This window comes from Paraphaeosphaeria sporulosa (assembly GCF_001642045.1).
Source record: "Paraphaeosphaeria sporulosa strain AP3s5-JAC2a unplaced genomic scaffold CC84scaffold_11, whole genome shotgun sequence".
Taxonomy (NCBI): Eukaryota; Fungi; Ascomycota; class Dothideomycetes; order Pleosporales; family Didymosphaeriaceae; genus Paraphaeosphaeria; species Paraphaeosphaeria sporulosa.
The window spans coordinates 836,177-849,872 of record NW_017253370.1 but is presented as its reverse complement, the minus strand read 5'-3'; the positions used below and the strand labels follow the sequence as shown (position 1 = coordinate 849,872).

Sequence of the window (13,696 nt, the reverse complement as noted above, 5' to 3'; positions counted from 1 at the left end):
AGCTCATTTTATACAATCCTCAACATTGGAAGGTTCTATCGTGAGCTGCAAAGCTTCATTATAGGATCTAGAGAGTGGCTACCACAATTGCGCTCGGTTTTCTGGTACCATAGCGCAAGCATAGAATTGGGGAACTTCGTCATTTGCCTATACACGGGTTACCGAACTTTATCCTCAACAATTCATCTGTTTCATCGCTGCTCAGGTAGTCATAGTAACGTACCTTGTGATCGGACTGAACTTTTTCCTCCTCTGGGACCTGCTCTTAGTCAACAACCTCGATCGTCTGACGCGTTGCACAGATAGGAGTTCGGCAGAGCCCACACCGCACCTGAGGCTGCGCAAAGTATGCGGCGTTCAGAAGTTGCTCCAACTCTTCCAGGTGGATCAAATGATTGCAGGCATGCAAGCGAACGGCGGGATTGGTAGGGTCAACATCCTTTCCAAAATTATTCTGGCAGATCAAGCATAGGTCATCCTCTCGAAGGTCAGCCTCATTGACGGGATGGCTGTAATCGCTAGCACGAATGAGAGGCCCCACAGCAACAAGTCGAGGGGGAGTTGCAAGCTCGAGTTGGCCCGAGTATATGGAGGCATCTTCTACGAGGAGCGGCTGCCGAGCGAGATGCGGTCGAACGATGGTCTCGGGAAATGGGCCGTAGAAAAGATCCGTCAAGTACTCGTACCGCCGAAAATTAGCTGGGAGTTCAACGCCAGCCAGATCTGCTAGGTGGAGCCGATCACTCGTAGGGATACCACTGACCTCGTATGACTCTCCAAGAGGTTGTCGCGTGAACTCCAGTTCACCAAGAGGCCGCGCGAATGATGATTGTGGGATGCACGGACCTAAAAATGGGTTGTGAAGACGGGTCTCCCTGAACTGATGGAATGTTTCATAGTCAATATCCTCTGCAGCCCATTGCACCTCTTGGACGAAGCGATCTCCCATCCTATCCATGGTGACAGGGATCACGTCTGAGTAATTGTGGCTCATTTTCTCCAGATCCTCAAGGAAGTACCCCACTGCGACGACCACATTGACGCGTGCGAGTATATGCCGAATGTGCAACGGTGCTTCGGAGAACGGGTTCGCAATCATGCGGCGCCAGGTCTCGATGACTGACATGTAGCCGGCAAACTTCGCCTCCTCGCTCAATTGGGGAGGGCTGCTTGCAAGATCCCACTCCTTCGGACCATATTTGTCCCACACTGCTCCACAGTTCATGGCAAGACGCATGAACTCGCGCAAGATTTGAAGAGCGTGATTGCGAATGGGACAAACACAGCTTTCAATGTCCTCCAGTTCCAAGTCAACAATGGCGCGATCGATCTCTTCCCTGAGATCTCCGCTCCCACCAACATAGAAAAGCGGCGGCGGCAATTCCGAAAGCTGCGGCTGAGCCTGAATGAAGTCCCGCAGCTTGTTTGCGAGCAAGCCTGAAGGGTCCACCTGCGGAGCACACGCGCAGCGGATCAGCCAAGCCGTGATCTGCAGAAAGACTGGGTCATCATGGCTGAGTAGTCCCTCGTCATAATCCACATCCGCGAGCGAAGATCGAACGGCAGCTTCGAAGGAGGCGAGGTGACTATGACCAAAGAGCGTCAGCGCGATTGCAAGAGAGCTTTGCGGAGTGTACATACTGACTAATTCAAAGAAGACGATTTTAGTGTCAGTTACGTTAATCTCCGTTCGCACGAGGTTGTAGACGAAGCGTCCTAAGAATTTCGCAACCTCGCGCACTTCGTCAAATTGGCTCGCTGACTCAAAGAGAACGGTGAGCCCGAACAAGGGAATGACGGACATGTTTCAGGCTTTCTTTCGTTTTGGTTGGGGTTGAAACGCCCTGCGAGAGTTTGAATTTCAGTGGTGGCGTGCAATTGAGCTGCAGGTGTGTATTTGGGATCGTTTTTGGGGGCGTGTTGAACTAGACAAAAGCATCGAGAGCGGCATTATATACATAAGATCTGGTTGAGTATTCACAATGCGGTCCTGTTGTGTCATGGCCACATGCATACGCAAAGTGAAAAGTGTACTTGCAACCTATGTTGGCCATTGCTACTTCTCTCAGACCCGATAGCAGCATGCTTTTTCCATCATTAATTTATAATTTGGAGTTCTTGAAAGGCATTGCTGAGTATGGGACATGTATAATGTAGGCCCTCTATCAATTCATCAGCATTCGTGCAAGTCAGAGACTTGATTACCACGATAGCATTTAGGGAGCGCAGGAGGTACAACGTGTCCCCCGACTTCCTGCCTATCAAGGATGTCCGCGTCGTTTCCACCGAGACAATGGAGTAAGTCTTTCGTGCGGATAGTCTGAGCATTTCTAAATGAAGCACAGACTCTTGAAGGGCGGCCAGTGGTACTCATCGCCGAAACAACGTGCTACTTGGCCTATTGCGACCTTCTGATGGCACGCCCAGAATACGTCCGCAACGTTCTCACTAGGAAGCACGAAGGGCCTGTCGCTATCGATGCCGGAGTGCGACACTTGGAGCTATATCTTTACCTCCTCTTGCGCAACACAATCGCCCTGCTGGATCTAGCACTGGAACAGCCGTTCGACATGCTCATCGGGCTGTACTCTGTAGCGTCGAAGATGAAGGACCAGTCTTCAAGCTGCTTCGATTGGCAGTATCCATGACGTCAATAGCGTTCGAAGCGTATTCCCGTTTGAAGCAGTCATGGTGATTATTCTCATCGTTATCGGCTGCGTTTACCCCAGGACTGTTGGCAATACACGTGGACACCACGTGGCGCGTATGCGTTAGTGGATGTGCAACATGACCATGCGTTCACCCCCGACGTCGTGAACGCGTTTTGCTTGTCCGCATCTCGTGTTGGGGCCGGTGGCGTTATCATGGCACATTCCTGCACTGAGTCGTCGGCCCATAGCGGGGAAGTCGCGTCTGTGATAGTTTCTTGGCACGTCGCGTTGCCCTGCATCGCGACTTCCCTGAGCTTGTCGGAACACATACTCAAGCCCAATTGTGCGTATCAAGGGCGTTCTTCGGGTCCAAAAACTGCGAAGACTCTCGAGCCGCTGTTGGACCTGCTGGAAGTGGTCCTTTCCTAGTGACCGGAGCCATCGGCGCTCGCCGTCGGAATATCTCAGTTGTAGGGCAGCTACACCCCCAGAACACCTACGCTCGCATTTGACTCACCTCCCACAGGAACATACCCTGCCACTCACGTTTCCGCATCCGCTAGAGCATGGCCACCGCTGATTCACCAACGGGACGGCTATAGAACAGGATACGACCGCTCAGGCGCATACGCGACTGTGCCATATAGGCATTGGCAGAAGCAGCAACTCGTCCCCACAACGCTTCTAGGTCGACCGTACGGCACCCGCCGAATGCAAATATAGCGCCGACAATGAGCTCGCTAGCGAAGGACATCACACAAGACAGCATGGTGGAACATCGGGATGACAAACAGCGAGTCAGCCGGAGGAGTTCATGGGCATGCTCGCGGTATACAATTGTTGCCACCCTGTTAGGCCTGGGGGCGCTGGCTCTCATGGCGCAGTCTTTCCTCACCAGGCAAATGGACACCAAGGGGTGCGTTATGTCCTACATGCGGCCAGCCTACCTCAAGTTTGACGATTTCGATACGGAGCACACAAGATTCGCAAACAAGTACGCCCTCTATCTGTACCGCGAAGGTGGCATCGATGAGGATTCCAGGGTGAGAAATTTTCCTGACATAGACTCATTCAGCTAATCATTCCAAGGTCAAAGGCGTGCCCGTTCTCTTCATTCCGGGTAACGCTGGAAGTCACAAACAGGTTCGATCGTACGCCTCCGAAGCAGCGTACCACTACCACAACTCCATTCGCCACGAGACCGGAGGAAATAGAGCAAGCAGAAGGCCCCTAGACTTCTTCGCTGTGGACTTCAATGAAGATTTTACTGCGTTTCACGGACAAACGTTGCTGGACCAGGCTGAATACCTCAATGATGCTATAGCGTTCATCTTATCTTTGTATCATACGCCATCACGATCTTTGAGAGATCCGACTTTGCCGGACCCAACATCGATCCTCATAGTTGGCCACTCCATGGGTGGTGTAGTCGCTCGAACGATGCTCACCATGCCGAACTATCAATCCAATTCTATCAATACCATCGTCACACTTGCCGCACCTCATGCCAGGCCTCCAGTCTCTTTCGACGGAGACATTGTGCGTACATACGACGGAATCAACAACTACTGGCGACGCGCCTACTCCCAAGAAATGCCGGCCAACAATCCTCTTCAGCACGTTACGCTGATTTCCATCGCCGGTGGAGGCTTGGACACAATAGTGTCTTCCGACTACTCAAGCCTTGCTTCTCTCGTGCCCGAGACACACGGCTTCACTGTGTTTACATCCTCCATTCCGAATGCGTGGACTGGAGCGGACCATTTGGCCATTACATGGTGCGATCAAGTGCGGAAAAGCGTGGTGCGCGCGCTCTACGATGTCATTGATGTAGCGAAACCTACTCAGACGATTCCACGCGCAGATCGCATGCGGGCTTTCAAGAGGTGGTTCTTGACAGGACTCGAGGACAATGTCGAGAAGGTTTTGCTACGTGGAGAACCAGAGACGCTGTTGACCGTCGAACAAGCAAGCGCTGGCGTAGCTTCGGGCGAAAGATTCGTGCTGAGGACGTTGGGTCAGTTTGGGCCAGGACCGAAACCCTACATTCTCCCTATACCAGAAGGGCTACCCCATGACAGCAGGTTCACCCTTCTTACGAGTGAAAAATTGGACACCGCTGGGCAAGCCGGCAGACTTGAGGTTCTCTTTTGCAACGTATTTCACGCTCAGACTGGACAGTCCACGAGTCAATTTCAGGTGAACACAGATCTGTCTAGTGACAGCTCTGTCCCTACCAGACTGGCCTGTAAAAATGTCGCATCTGATACTGCCATTCTTCCTGCGTCTACGATACATTCCACGCATCCGTTCAAGAACGACCAACAACCCTTTTCGTATCTACAATACAAGGCGGGAGATCTTTCGGGACACCAGTTCATCGTCGTCATCGACAGAGCCAAACAACACAGCTATGGCTGGGTCATTGCCGAGTTTAGCACCGAAGCTCAGTCAATGTACCAGGCAAATGTAAGCCTACGGCGCCTTTTAGTCACAGGCTTGAGCCTTCACCTACCCTCGCACCGGCCATTGATCACGGAAGTGAAGGTACCAGCGCTACATTCAAGCCTCCTTGCATACAACCTTCACATTGAGCAGGTACAGTGCGCCGATGGAGAACTATTCGTGCCACTTGTCCGACAGTACATCACCGAAGTTTACGAGAGCAAATACTTCGTGAACGTCAAAGACGCAGACATTAATCTTCACGGAGTTGCACCGTACATGCCACGTCCCCTGTTCGCAAAACAGACTACCAATGGTCTCTCTTTCCAGGTCTGGAGCGATCCCACCTGCGACAGCGGAATGGACATCACATTAAGAGTTGATCTCCTGGGTAGTCTGGGAAAACTTTGGATGCGCTACCGAATCGTTTTCGCAGCTTTCCCGTTGCTTGTCGTCGCAATAGTGCTTCGACATCAGTTTATGACGTACGACGAGACTGGTGTGTTCGTCAGCTTCACCGAAGGCATGAATGAATGTGTGCGAACCTCGCTTCCTATGACCTTGAGCGCCTTAACGCTTCTGGCCATCTCACTGGCAGGAGCCCGCAACCAAGTTGCTGGTTCAACTCACGATGCTAGCCACCTTAGAGACACGAGCCACGAGCTACTGTTGGGTACGCAAGACACCTTTTTCTGGTTCCTAGTCCCGCTGTTTGGCTTCATGTGTGTCGCTGTCTGTGTTGTCGTCAACTATGTCGCACTGGGTCTCGTTACGATTCTGGCGCTTTTGTACTCCCTGTTCCCCTCTGCATCGACAGTCGACGACCAGACGACATCTGCTACATTCGCCGTATCTTCGACGAGACAGCGCGTTATCACGACCTCCATCCTATTGTTACTAGTATCGACAGTCATACCTTACCACTTCGCATATGTAGTGCTATGCCTTGTGCAGCTAGCCACTTGTGTACGCAGTATAAGTCTGACAAGAGATACGGTCGGTCCACTCCTTCCATGTTACGCATACTTTCTCGCTGACTCTCCACAGCGTTTGGATACGAACTACAACTTTTCGAACTACACACACTCCATCTTCATCCTCATGCTATGGATCTTGCCTATCAACCTCCCAGTGCTCGTGGTGTGGATTCGCAACCTCACGATTCATTGGTTAACCCCATTCTCGTCGCACCACAATATTCTCTCCATCATGCCGTTTATCCTCCTCGTCGAGACCCTGAGCACAGGCCGCATGGTCCCACGTGTCCAGTCACGTCTCTCACTCTTGACAAACGCCATCTTATTTTCGATCGCTGCATACGCGGCGGTTTACGGCGTCACGTACGCTTACGTTCTACATCACTTGGCGAACATTTTGTGCGCATGGCTTGTGGCCATTCACTTTGATACCTCTCTACTATCAGCCAAGCGTATCGGCAATATTCTGGACACCATAGATCCGGATAGTGACCCGAAAAAGCGACCTTGAAAAGCAGAATCAATGTTCAACAGAAGGATCAAGGCCAGCATCCATACCAATACCAAAGCCCGAGCTGACAGTTTCATGGAGTTATGCGAATCATGTTTGCAATGCATACGTTCGTCCAGAATTACTACAAGCATTTCAATGGCGTTATATACCCACCCAAACGTACATTTTGCTTCAGCAATCCATTATTGGCCGTGGTTCAACCCGGCGTCTGCATTGCGACCGGAGCGTGTTAGGCAGATCTCTCTCCGATTGATTACCTTTAGGCTATGTCTCCGACTTTTGCATGAAGCTAGTAATGCTTTAATTTTAATGCGGAGATCTGACATGGGCCGGCATGGTGATAGATGGATGGGTCACTTTTGGCCAGTTCAGAGAGTGGAGGGTGGAAATGGTGGTTGTGGCATCATCGAAGTTTGGAGGCAATAGTAACTGGGGCCGTCGTAGATATCCGGCAGTGAACAATGACAAGGAACAAACATCAAAGATCAGAGACGACTGTCGGAACCCTGATGTTGCATTTGGTTTCACTCGTGACCTCACCCGGCTGTTTGTAGTCGACAGCACAACGATCGATTAGGCTCCTTCAGCGCAATTAAACGGGGCGGCAGATCTGGCTGGGCTTCCGATCAGTAGCATCTCAGCAATAGACCAATGATGTATGGACTTCGCATGACGGGGCCATTTTGGATCCTCCTGGACATCGGCGGGTCAGTTTACCCCAGAGTCTAGGCGTGCGTGCCCACAAATGCGCATCCATTCTATATGATGCGCTAGTTGTTTCTCCGGCCTAGCGTTCCGATTTGGTGGAGGCGCAGCCGCGTCACGGCTGCGAGATCGCGCTTTCTCCTCTCGCAATCGAGGCATGATGGAACCTGTGCATTTGCCCCAGCGCGTGCACACAGATGCGCACAATGGTGACATAAGACGGACTCCGCCTCTCTCGTGCAACCACCGGGCGTGAGTCGAAGAGGCAAGAGTCGCATGTCCGACCCGACCCTGACCACCACTGCGCCCCGGAGTCCGGCATGCTGTACCGCAAGCCAAGCTGATATCCACTTCCAAGCGTACAAGAGGGGTACATGACCCCTACAAACCCTAGGCCACCTGTCTGTACGTTTCGTTTCCCCCACCCCCAGCCCGAATCGCCCGCGTTCGATTCGGATTGTCACCCTGCGCGGCCGCCAGCGTGCGAGCAATCACATATACAAACGATTGTACACTGTCCTACGCTGCTTCAACACCAGCAAACACACCCGATTGCGAACCGCGCGCCTATACACCCACCATGACCACGATTCTCAAAATGCGCGCCTTCCCCGTCGCCTCGGAGCTGTTCAGTCCGCTCACCTCCCCGCTCACCACCTCTACCCGCTCCGGCGCCTCCAAAACCTCGCTCCCACTCTCTCTTCCGCGCTCCACGAAATCTTCTGCCTCCACCGCGCTGCCCGAGATGCTGAGCATCTTCGTGTGCTTTGCGCTTGGGCTGTACATTGCGACGCAGATGTATGGCTTTGCGCTGGGGGTCGTGGACAAGGACTTGCCGAGGGCGTTTGCGGTGTGCTTTTGTGTGGCGTATGTGTTTCAGCTTTATGTGGGGTGGCTGGAGGTTAGGGAGGAGAGGAGGTGGAGGGATCAGGAGAGGGCTAGAAGTAAGGGAAATGCAGATGGGCGATAGAGTGTAGAAAGATTGGAGAAGGATTGTTTGTTGTGCATCACTATTACGGTTCTTCCACTGGTTTTCAAAAGCATGAAGAATAGAGCGGAGCATACTCGGAGGGATAAGATGATAAAATAGCGATAGAAGAGGAGCATTTGGGATTGGCATATGTCATATTTGCTGGCGGTGGAGCGGAACTTCACTTCACGAACAGTATACCCTTAGCAGCATGTTCTTTTGGCGCATTACTGGAGAGCGACCGCGGTCGCAGTCGTTTTATGGACTGGGTTTTCATTGCACATCACAGGTATAGAGATACACGGCAGCGACAGCATACAAAACAAGAATTCGCTTACAGATAACATTTCCAAACTTTCTGTCAGTGGTGTCGCCGTTAACATACGACACTACACGTGACAGTCACCGCACTCCCGAGCTCAGATCAATACGTCAGCCCTAGCAGGTATCAAGATCTCCTAGGCCGAACTTCGTGATCCAACCACGACTGTAGTCATGCTGGGCCAAGGGCTTGCAAAGTTACCCTGCTTGGAGGTTACCTCTATGCCCACATCCACATAGCCACTTGGCGATCCTCACGCTTGGGAGAAATCCAAGGCCTTTCAATAGCCATTTCCATTAGGTTACTTCATTCATTAACGTTATCTAATGCATACAGCTCAGACATGATGGACTTCGTATTTGCACAATAACCGACCTCGACACCACGTTCAGGTGCAACGGTATCGCTTGGCTCGGTTTTTCTGGAACAATTGAGCTCGTCTTTGCCTTTCTTCTTCTCTTGGGTAGGTTGGGACGCAAGTATTTGCATTTGTGCTCCCTTGTCATTTTGTGAAAATCATAGAGCTGTTGATTCTTACTTTTATATAGTCGCCCAAACCCAAGCTCACGAACGAACGAATTTCATAGAAAAGCGATGATTGCCACCACCAGACTTGATCTACGAAGCATACCACGTGCTGACGTAGATGGCTCCGATGAAACCAGTGTCGGACCCCACGATCGATGCCACCGAGATACGAGCTCGCGCGAGACGCAACGACGAGTAGGTTCCATCGTACTTGGCAGCCCCTCTGGATCGTAAACCAAGCCTCTTCTGGTCAGATCTTCGGCTTTACCGTTGTACGGCCCAAGATTCTGTACGAAGCGGAGAATCCTTTGGCTTTGTACGTAAACATTCGGGTGGAGGAGAAGTAGACGTTGTGTAGGGATCGCCCAATTAGAATCCTACTTGGGCAAATAATCAATTCCAGCCACACAAGCGGCGAAGTTGGCGTTAAGCGTAGAGGATCGTACATGCTGCAAGCGCGGCCCTCGCGTTTGAAGGCATTCTTGTGTTGAAGGTGTACACCTGCGCTGGCTTATGCGCCTCCAAAAAGAGTATGTCGATGCGTTGAATGGGATTATGGTGGCGTAGAATCCGTCTGTGACAGGTAAATTGAGTTGCAGCTCGCAGCGGTGGGGTTGTAATGCCTCGATGACTGATGCCCTATAGAGGCAAAGCGCAGCACTTGAGTTGCCAGACTCGGATATTCAAACCACTTTTTCCATTCGTATGGATCAGGTGTAACAACAGCAAGTCAAAACAAAATCACGGATTTCAGTGCAAGTAACAGGGACACCTTACGCAGGCTCTACTCAAGATGCCCAACACGTCGACACAATCTACCTGGTTTCATGCTTCATTCTTCATTGCGGCAATTATTATGAGATGAAACATCGCGTAGCCTAATACATAGAACTCCAAAGACACGTCTGCGGCACAATCAGGTATAGATCTGCAATAATACCGTCACTCGAATTTGAGTATCGTCATTTCACATTCTCTAATGCCAGGCCGCACGGAACGTGCAATGTCAGTACGGACTTCGTGTTCACACTTCATCCTGTACAACCGCAGATCCTACCCTTGATCCAGTACTTCAGTACTACGAAGGAGCAATTGCTTGAGCAGAGATCCTTCGATCTACAGTCCGGAGGGCCTCGCATACCCTCTTGTCTTTCGTCATAGAGAGCAAGATCATCAGCTCGAGTATGTGTCGAAAGTCTATAAATTGAGCACGAATTTCCTGTATGTCCTTCATCAACAAGCAACAAGTCCTCCAGCTTCTTACACACACAACACTTCAACGCCGACTTCGAATTTTTGGTTCAAAGCACAATCACCATGCAGTTCACCACCTCAATCCTCGCCGCTCTCATCGCAGTCGCCATGGCTGCCCCGGCTCCCGACACCAAGCTGTCCGAGCATTCTGCCCTCGTCCGCCGCAGTAAGACCCTCAGCTCTCTGGATCTCTCCAAGATACTAATGATCCCGTAGTCGCTGCGTTGAACGATGCCAACCCCGCAATCGAGAAGCGATGTGACCAGGAGGGCTACAAGAAGTGCGCTGATCCCTGCGCGGCGTTCAACTCAGGTCCGTACGGGGGTATTTCCTGGGCACTGTGTCTCGCTTCGTGCAATGATATCTACGGCGGAGACTGCTGAAATATTTGTGGAGGTGTGAGGGTGTCTTCGGTGAAGGGGAGGTGTACAGTCCCATGTGCAAGCTCTGGGCCCGGACCTTGTATCATATCCACTCGCTGAGCTATATTGTATATTATTCGCAAATGCGGTTCCCAATTTACTGTTCGTGAATTGATGTGATCATGAAATGCTAGTGTGTTTTGTACATTGCCGCAAGGTTGACCAAAATAAGACGCAGAGTCTGGCATATTATCTTAGCCGAGGCCGACTTGAAGCCCGATTCTTCGTGCTGTTGTGGATGCCCTTGAGACCAGGCTAGGTTTTGATCACATGAATAATTTGCGAGTGTGTCAAGTCAGGAGAAAGCGTTCGTTCTAATTGAAGTGGCTAGAATACAACATCGTTCGTTGCTAAAAACAAATACCTCCTCCGTTAATACACCTATCCTCAGTGATGACAGCATGTCCTCCCTTCAAGTTGAAAGCAACTTAGAGATAGATAGCCCCTTTTCCTTACCCATGCTTCGACTTTTAAGGCTAAGGAGACCACCGGATACTATACCTCGTGGTCGTCTTCCTTGTCTTCAGGCACCTTGTGAACGCGATTCATGTCAAGGGTTTGGCGATAAAAATTTCAATCTAAGAAGGTGAGGAGATGCTTAGTGGAAGCGATGACGGGCACGTGATTGGCGTTGGACCATTCTCTTGCCCCAGAGATGACAGTTCCGAGCCAACCAAATCAACTAGACACATGCCACACTGAGTCATTAAAAGAGTTTTGTTACCGGAACCTCACCGTTTGCTCGATTTTCGATTGTCCGCGATTTCATATCAGGTAGCGAACCATATGATTGTTGGAAGTAGTCGCAAACTAACTGGAACAGCGATGAGACAAACTTTCCTTAACATTCCTTATATAAGTTTGATACATGACCAAGCGAGATTGACCTACTTTTACGACATTCTTGCATACTTTTTCACGATGGTTGCCTCGGAATCTTACAAGGAGCTGGCCCGATACCAAGCCGTCTTAGCAGATCGACAACCCATAACTAGCTCCAATGGGTCTAAAGTCTTCGACACAGCTGATGAAGAGCTGAGAATGGCACCTCTTGTTTGGTGGGAGGTCAAGACTCATTTCGAGCCGGGACATCGACCCAACCGAGGTTACGGTGTACTAGGCCACATACCAAATGGAAGCAACAGCTCTGGGTTCGGGGAAGCGGCTCAGATGAGTACTAAACGTACTCCGGTTCTTCTCAACATTGATTCCCCTTGGTCTGCATTCCTGTGCGGCTCCCAAGGCTCTGGGAAATCACACTCTTTATCATGTATGCTGGAAAATTGTCTCCTTTCCGATCACACAATTATTCCTAAGATTGGTTTCAATCCTCACCAGCTTGCTGGACTGGTCTTCCACTACGATAGATGTCAGGGCAGCGGTGTGTGTGAAGCCGCCTATCTTTGCACGAATGTCCCGACTACAGTGCTTGTGAGCCCAAGCAACTATGCTAGACTCAAGACGGAATACGAAACGATGGCGAGGGAACAGGGCGGCACAATCACCGTCAAACCACTCTATATTCTATCAAAGTATCTTGATACCGAACGTATGAAGACTTTGATGGCTGTAAGCAACGATGACGATATGCCCCTCTACATGCAGGTCAGTTCACATCTCATGTTCTTGCGCGTAGAGCTGACAGAGCTAGACAATACTAATAATTCTCCGCGGAATGGCCATCGAGTCTCAGGGCCTCGCAACATTCGATTACGAGGTATTCAAGCGAAAGCTAAACGACGTCCAGTTTGCCCGTGGTCAAGACGGCCCCATGAGGCTACGTCTCGATTTGCTTGAGTCTTTCATGGAGAAGGATCTCGACCAACAGCAGCCCATGGCAAAGCAGCCCACTAAACGCCGCAAAAACCCTCCGCATGCTCCTAAAACGATCTTGGCCATGACTGAGAATGACTTCCTAATTGGAACACCGGGAACCCTTACCATCATCGACCTGACGGATCCTGTCATTGACCCTGACGCAGCATGTGCATTGTTCGACATATGCCTCTCCGTGTTCATCCAGCAGACGCAGTGCGGCAAAATCGTCGCCTTGGACGAAGCGCATAACTACATGACGGAGAGTGGGAATTCAGCAAAAACCTTTACTGAGAAGCTACTGCGGACTGTTCGGGAGCAGCGACATCAGGCAGTAAGAGTTGTTGTTGCAACGCAAGAGCCCAGTATCAACCCACAGCTTCTAGATCTGTGCAGCATCACCATGGTGCATAGGAGCACGAGCCCTGCGTGGTTCAAAGTACTAAAGCAACACATCGCTGCTATCTATCTGAACTCACTTTCATCTCCCATGACTGCCGACGAGGACGACAAGACAGCAGAAATTCCTCAAGACGACAAAGCGTTATTCAACGAGATAGTTAAGTTGAAGCTGGGAGAAAGCCTGCTCTTCTGTCCAACAGCTGCCTTCTCAGTGCTTGGAAGAGGAATAAGGAGGATGGAGGGAATCTATGTCAAGTTCAAGACCAGACAGCGTGTCACTGCTGACGGAGGGAAAAGTAAGCTCGCTGCTGAGACCTCCAAAGCAGACAGTGAATCTGGACAAGTCGAAGAAAATTGAAAAAGTTTGCTAAAAACGAAGAGTCATGATATAAAAAGAATAGAGCAGTAGCATCGCAGCGTAAATCAGCGTGTTTACAAATAAGAGACAATGTTAGAAGCAACCTCAAACGTTCTAGAACTGGCCAATAGATGTCAGCAATTTCTTCGTCGCTTTTAATGCTGTATCCTCGTGTGATGAAGAAAATAGCACCTCGTGGCTATGCTGTTTAAGTAGTCTGGCTCGGAATTCCGAAGGCTCGCAGATTTCGATCCAAAAAGAAAAAAAAAAACGGCAGGTCAGTCCACACTGCACAGCCATCATCAAATGTGCGAAGTTTACGTGTCGTGTTTG

The 13,696-nt window shown here is 50.6% G+C and overlaps 5 protein-coding genes across 5 annotated transcripts; 4 read left to right on the top strand and 1 right to left on the bottom strand.

The window, feature by feature from the left end:
• Window positions 1-265: 265 nt before the first annotated feature.
• Window positions 266-1,804, bottom strand: CC84DRAFT_1180135 (uncharacterized protein; the record flags this gene model as incomplete). The annotated part of the gene is made up of 1 exon (XM_018180457.1): window positions 266-1,804. One exon carries the CDS (start codon window positions 1,802-1,804, stop codon window positions 266-268), a length of 1,539 nt encoding a protein of 512 aa, XP_018031423.1.
• A 1,372-nt stretch (window positions 1,805-3,176) lies between these two features.
• CC84DRAFT_1209129 (GPI inositol-deacylase-like protein) lies at window positions 3,177-7,040 on the top strand. Its single transcript, XM_018182201.1, has 3 exons — window positions 3,177-3,694; window positions 3,741-6,092; window positions 6,144-7,040. Exons 1-3 carry the CDS (start codon window positions 3,383-3,385, stop codon window positions 6,582-6,584), a joined length of 3,105 nt encoding a protein of 1,034 aa, XP_018031422.1. The 5' UTR covers window positions 3,177-3,382; the 3' UTR covers window positions 6,585-7,040.
• A 402-nt stretch (window positions 7,041-7,442) lies between these two features.
• Window positions 7,443-8,600, top strand: CC84DRAFT_1168238 (uncharacterized protein). Its single transcript, XM_018179350.1, has one exon. The coding sequence runs from the start codon at window positions 7,873-7,875 to the stop codon at window positions 8,260-8,262; it is 390 nt and encodes a 129-aa protein (XP_018031421.1). The 5' UTR covers window positions 7,443-7,872; the 3' UTR covers window positions 8,263-8,600.
• A 1,829-nt stretch (window positions 8,601-10,429) lies between these two features.
• On the top strand, window positions 10,430-10,749 carry CC84DRAFT_1221594 (uncharacterized protein; the record flags this gene model as incomplete). Its single annotated transcript, XM_018183287.1, has 2 exons — window positions 10,430-10,532; window positions 10,583-10,749. The coding sequence occupies 2 exons, from the start codon at window positions 10,430-10,432 to the stop codon at window positions 10,747-10,749; spliced, it is 270 nt and encodes an 89-aa protein (XP_018031420.1).
• Window positions 10,750-11,709: 960 nt separating this feature from the next.
• CC84DRAFT_1229726 (uncharacterized protein) lies at window positions 11,710-13,363 on the top strand (the record flags this gene model as incomplete). Its single annotated transcript, XM_018183672.1, has 2 exons — window positions 11,710-12,219; window positions 12,440-13,363. 2 exons carry the CDS (start codon window positions 11,710-11,712, stop codon window positions 13,361-13,363), a joined length of 1,434 nt encoding a protein of 477 aa, XP_018031419.1.
• Window positions 13,364-13,696: the final 333 nt, after the last annotated feature.

Bases quoted from the DNA above. Each gene is read 5' to 3' on its own strand.
- CC84DRAFT_1168238 (XM_018179350.1), top strand. From the start codon at position 7,873: ATGACCACGATTCTCAAAATGCGCGCCTTCCCCGTCGCCTCGGAGCTG.
- CC84DRAFT_1209129 (XM_018182201.1), top strand. From the start codon at position 3,383: ATGAGCTCGCTAGCGAAGGACATCACACAAGACAGCATGGTGGAACAT. The intron at 3,695-3,740 runs GTGAGAAATTTT...AATCATTCCAAG, and splicing joins GCATCGATGAGGATTCCAGG to GTCAAAGGCGTGCCCGTTCT. The intron at 6,093-6,143 runs GTCGGTCCACTC...GACTCTCCACAG, and splicing joins TAAGTCTGACAAGAGATACG to CGTTTGGATACGAACTACAA.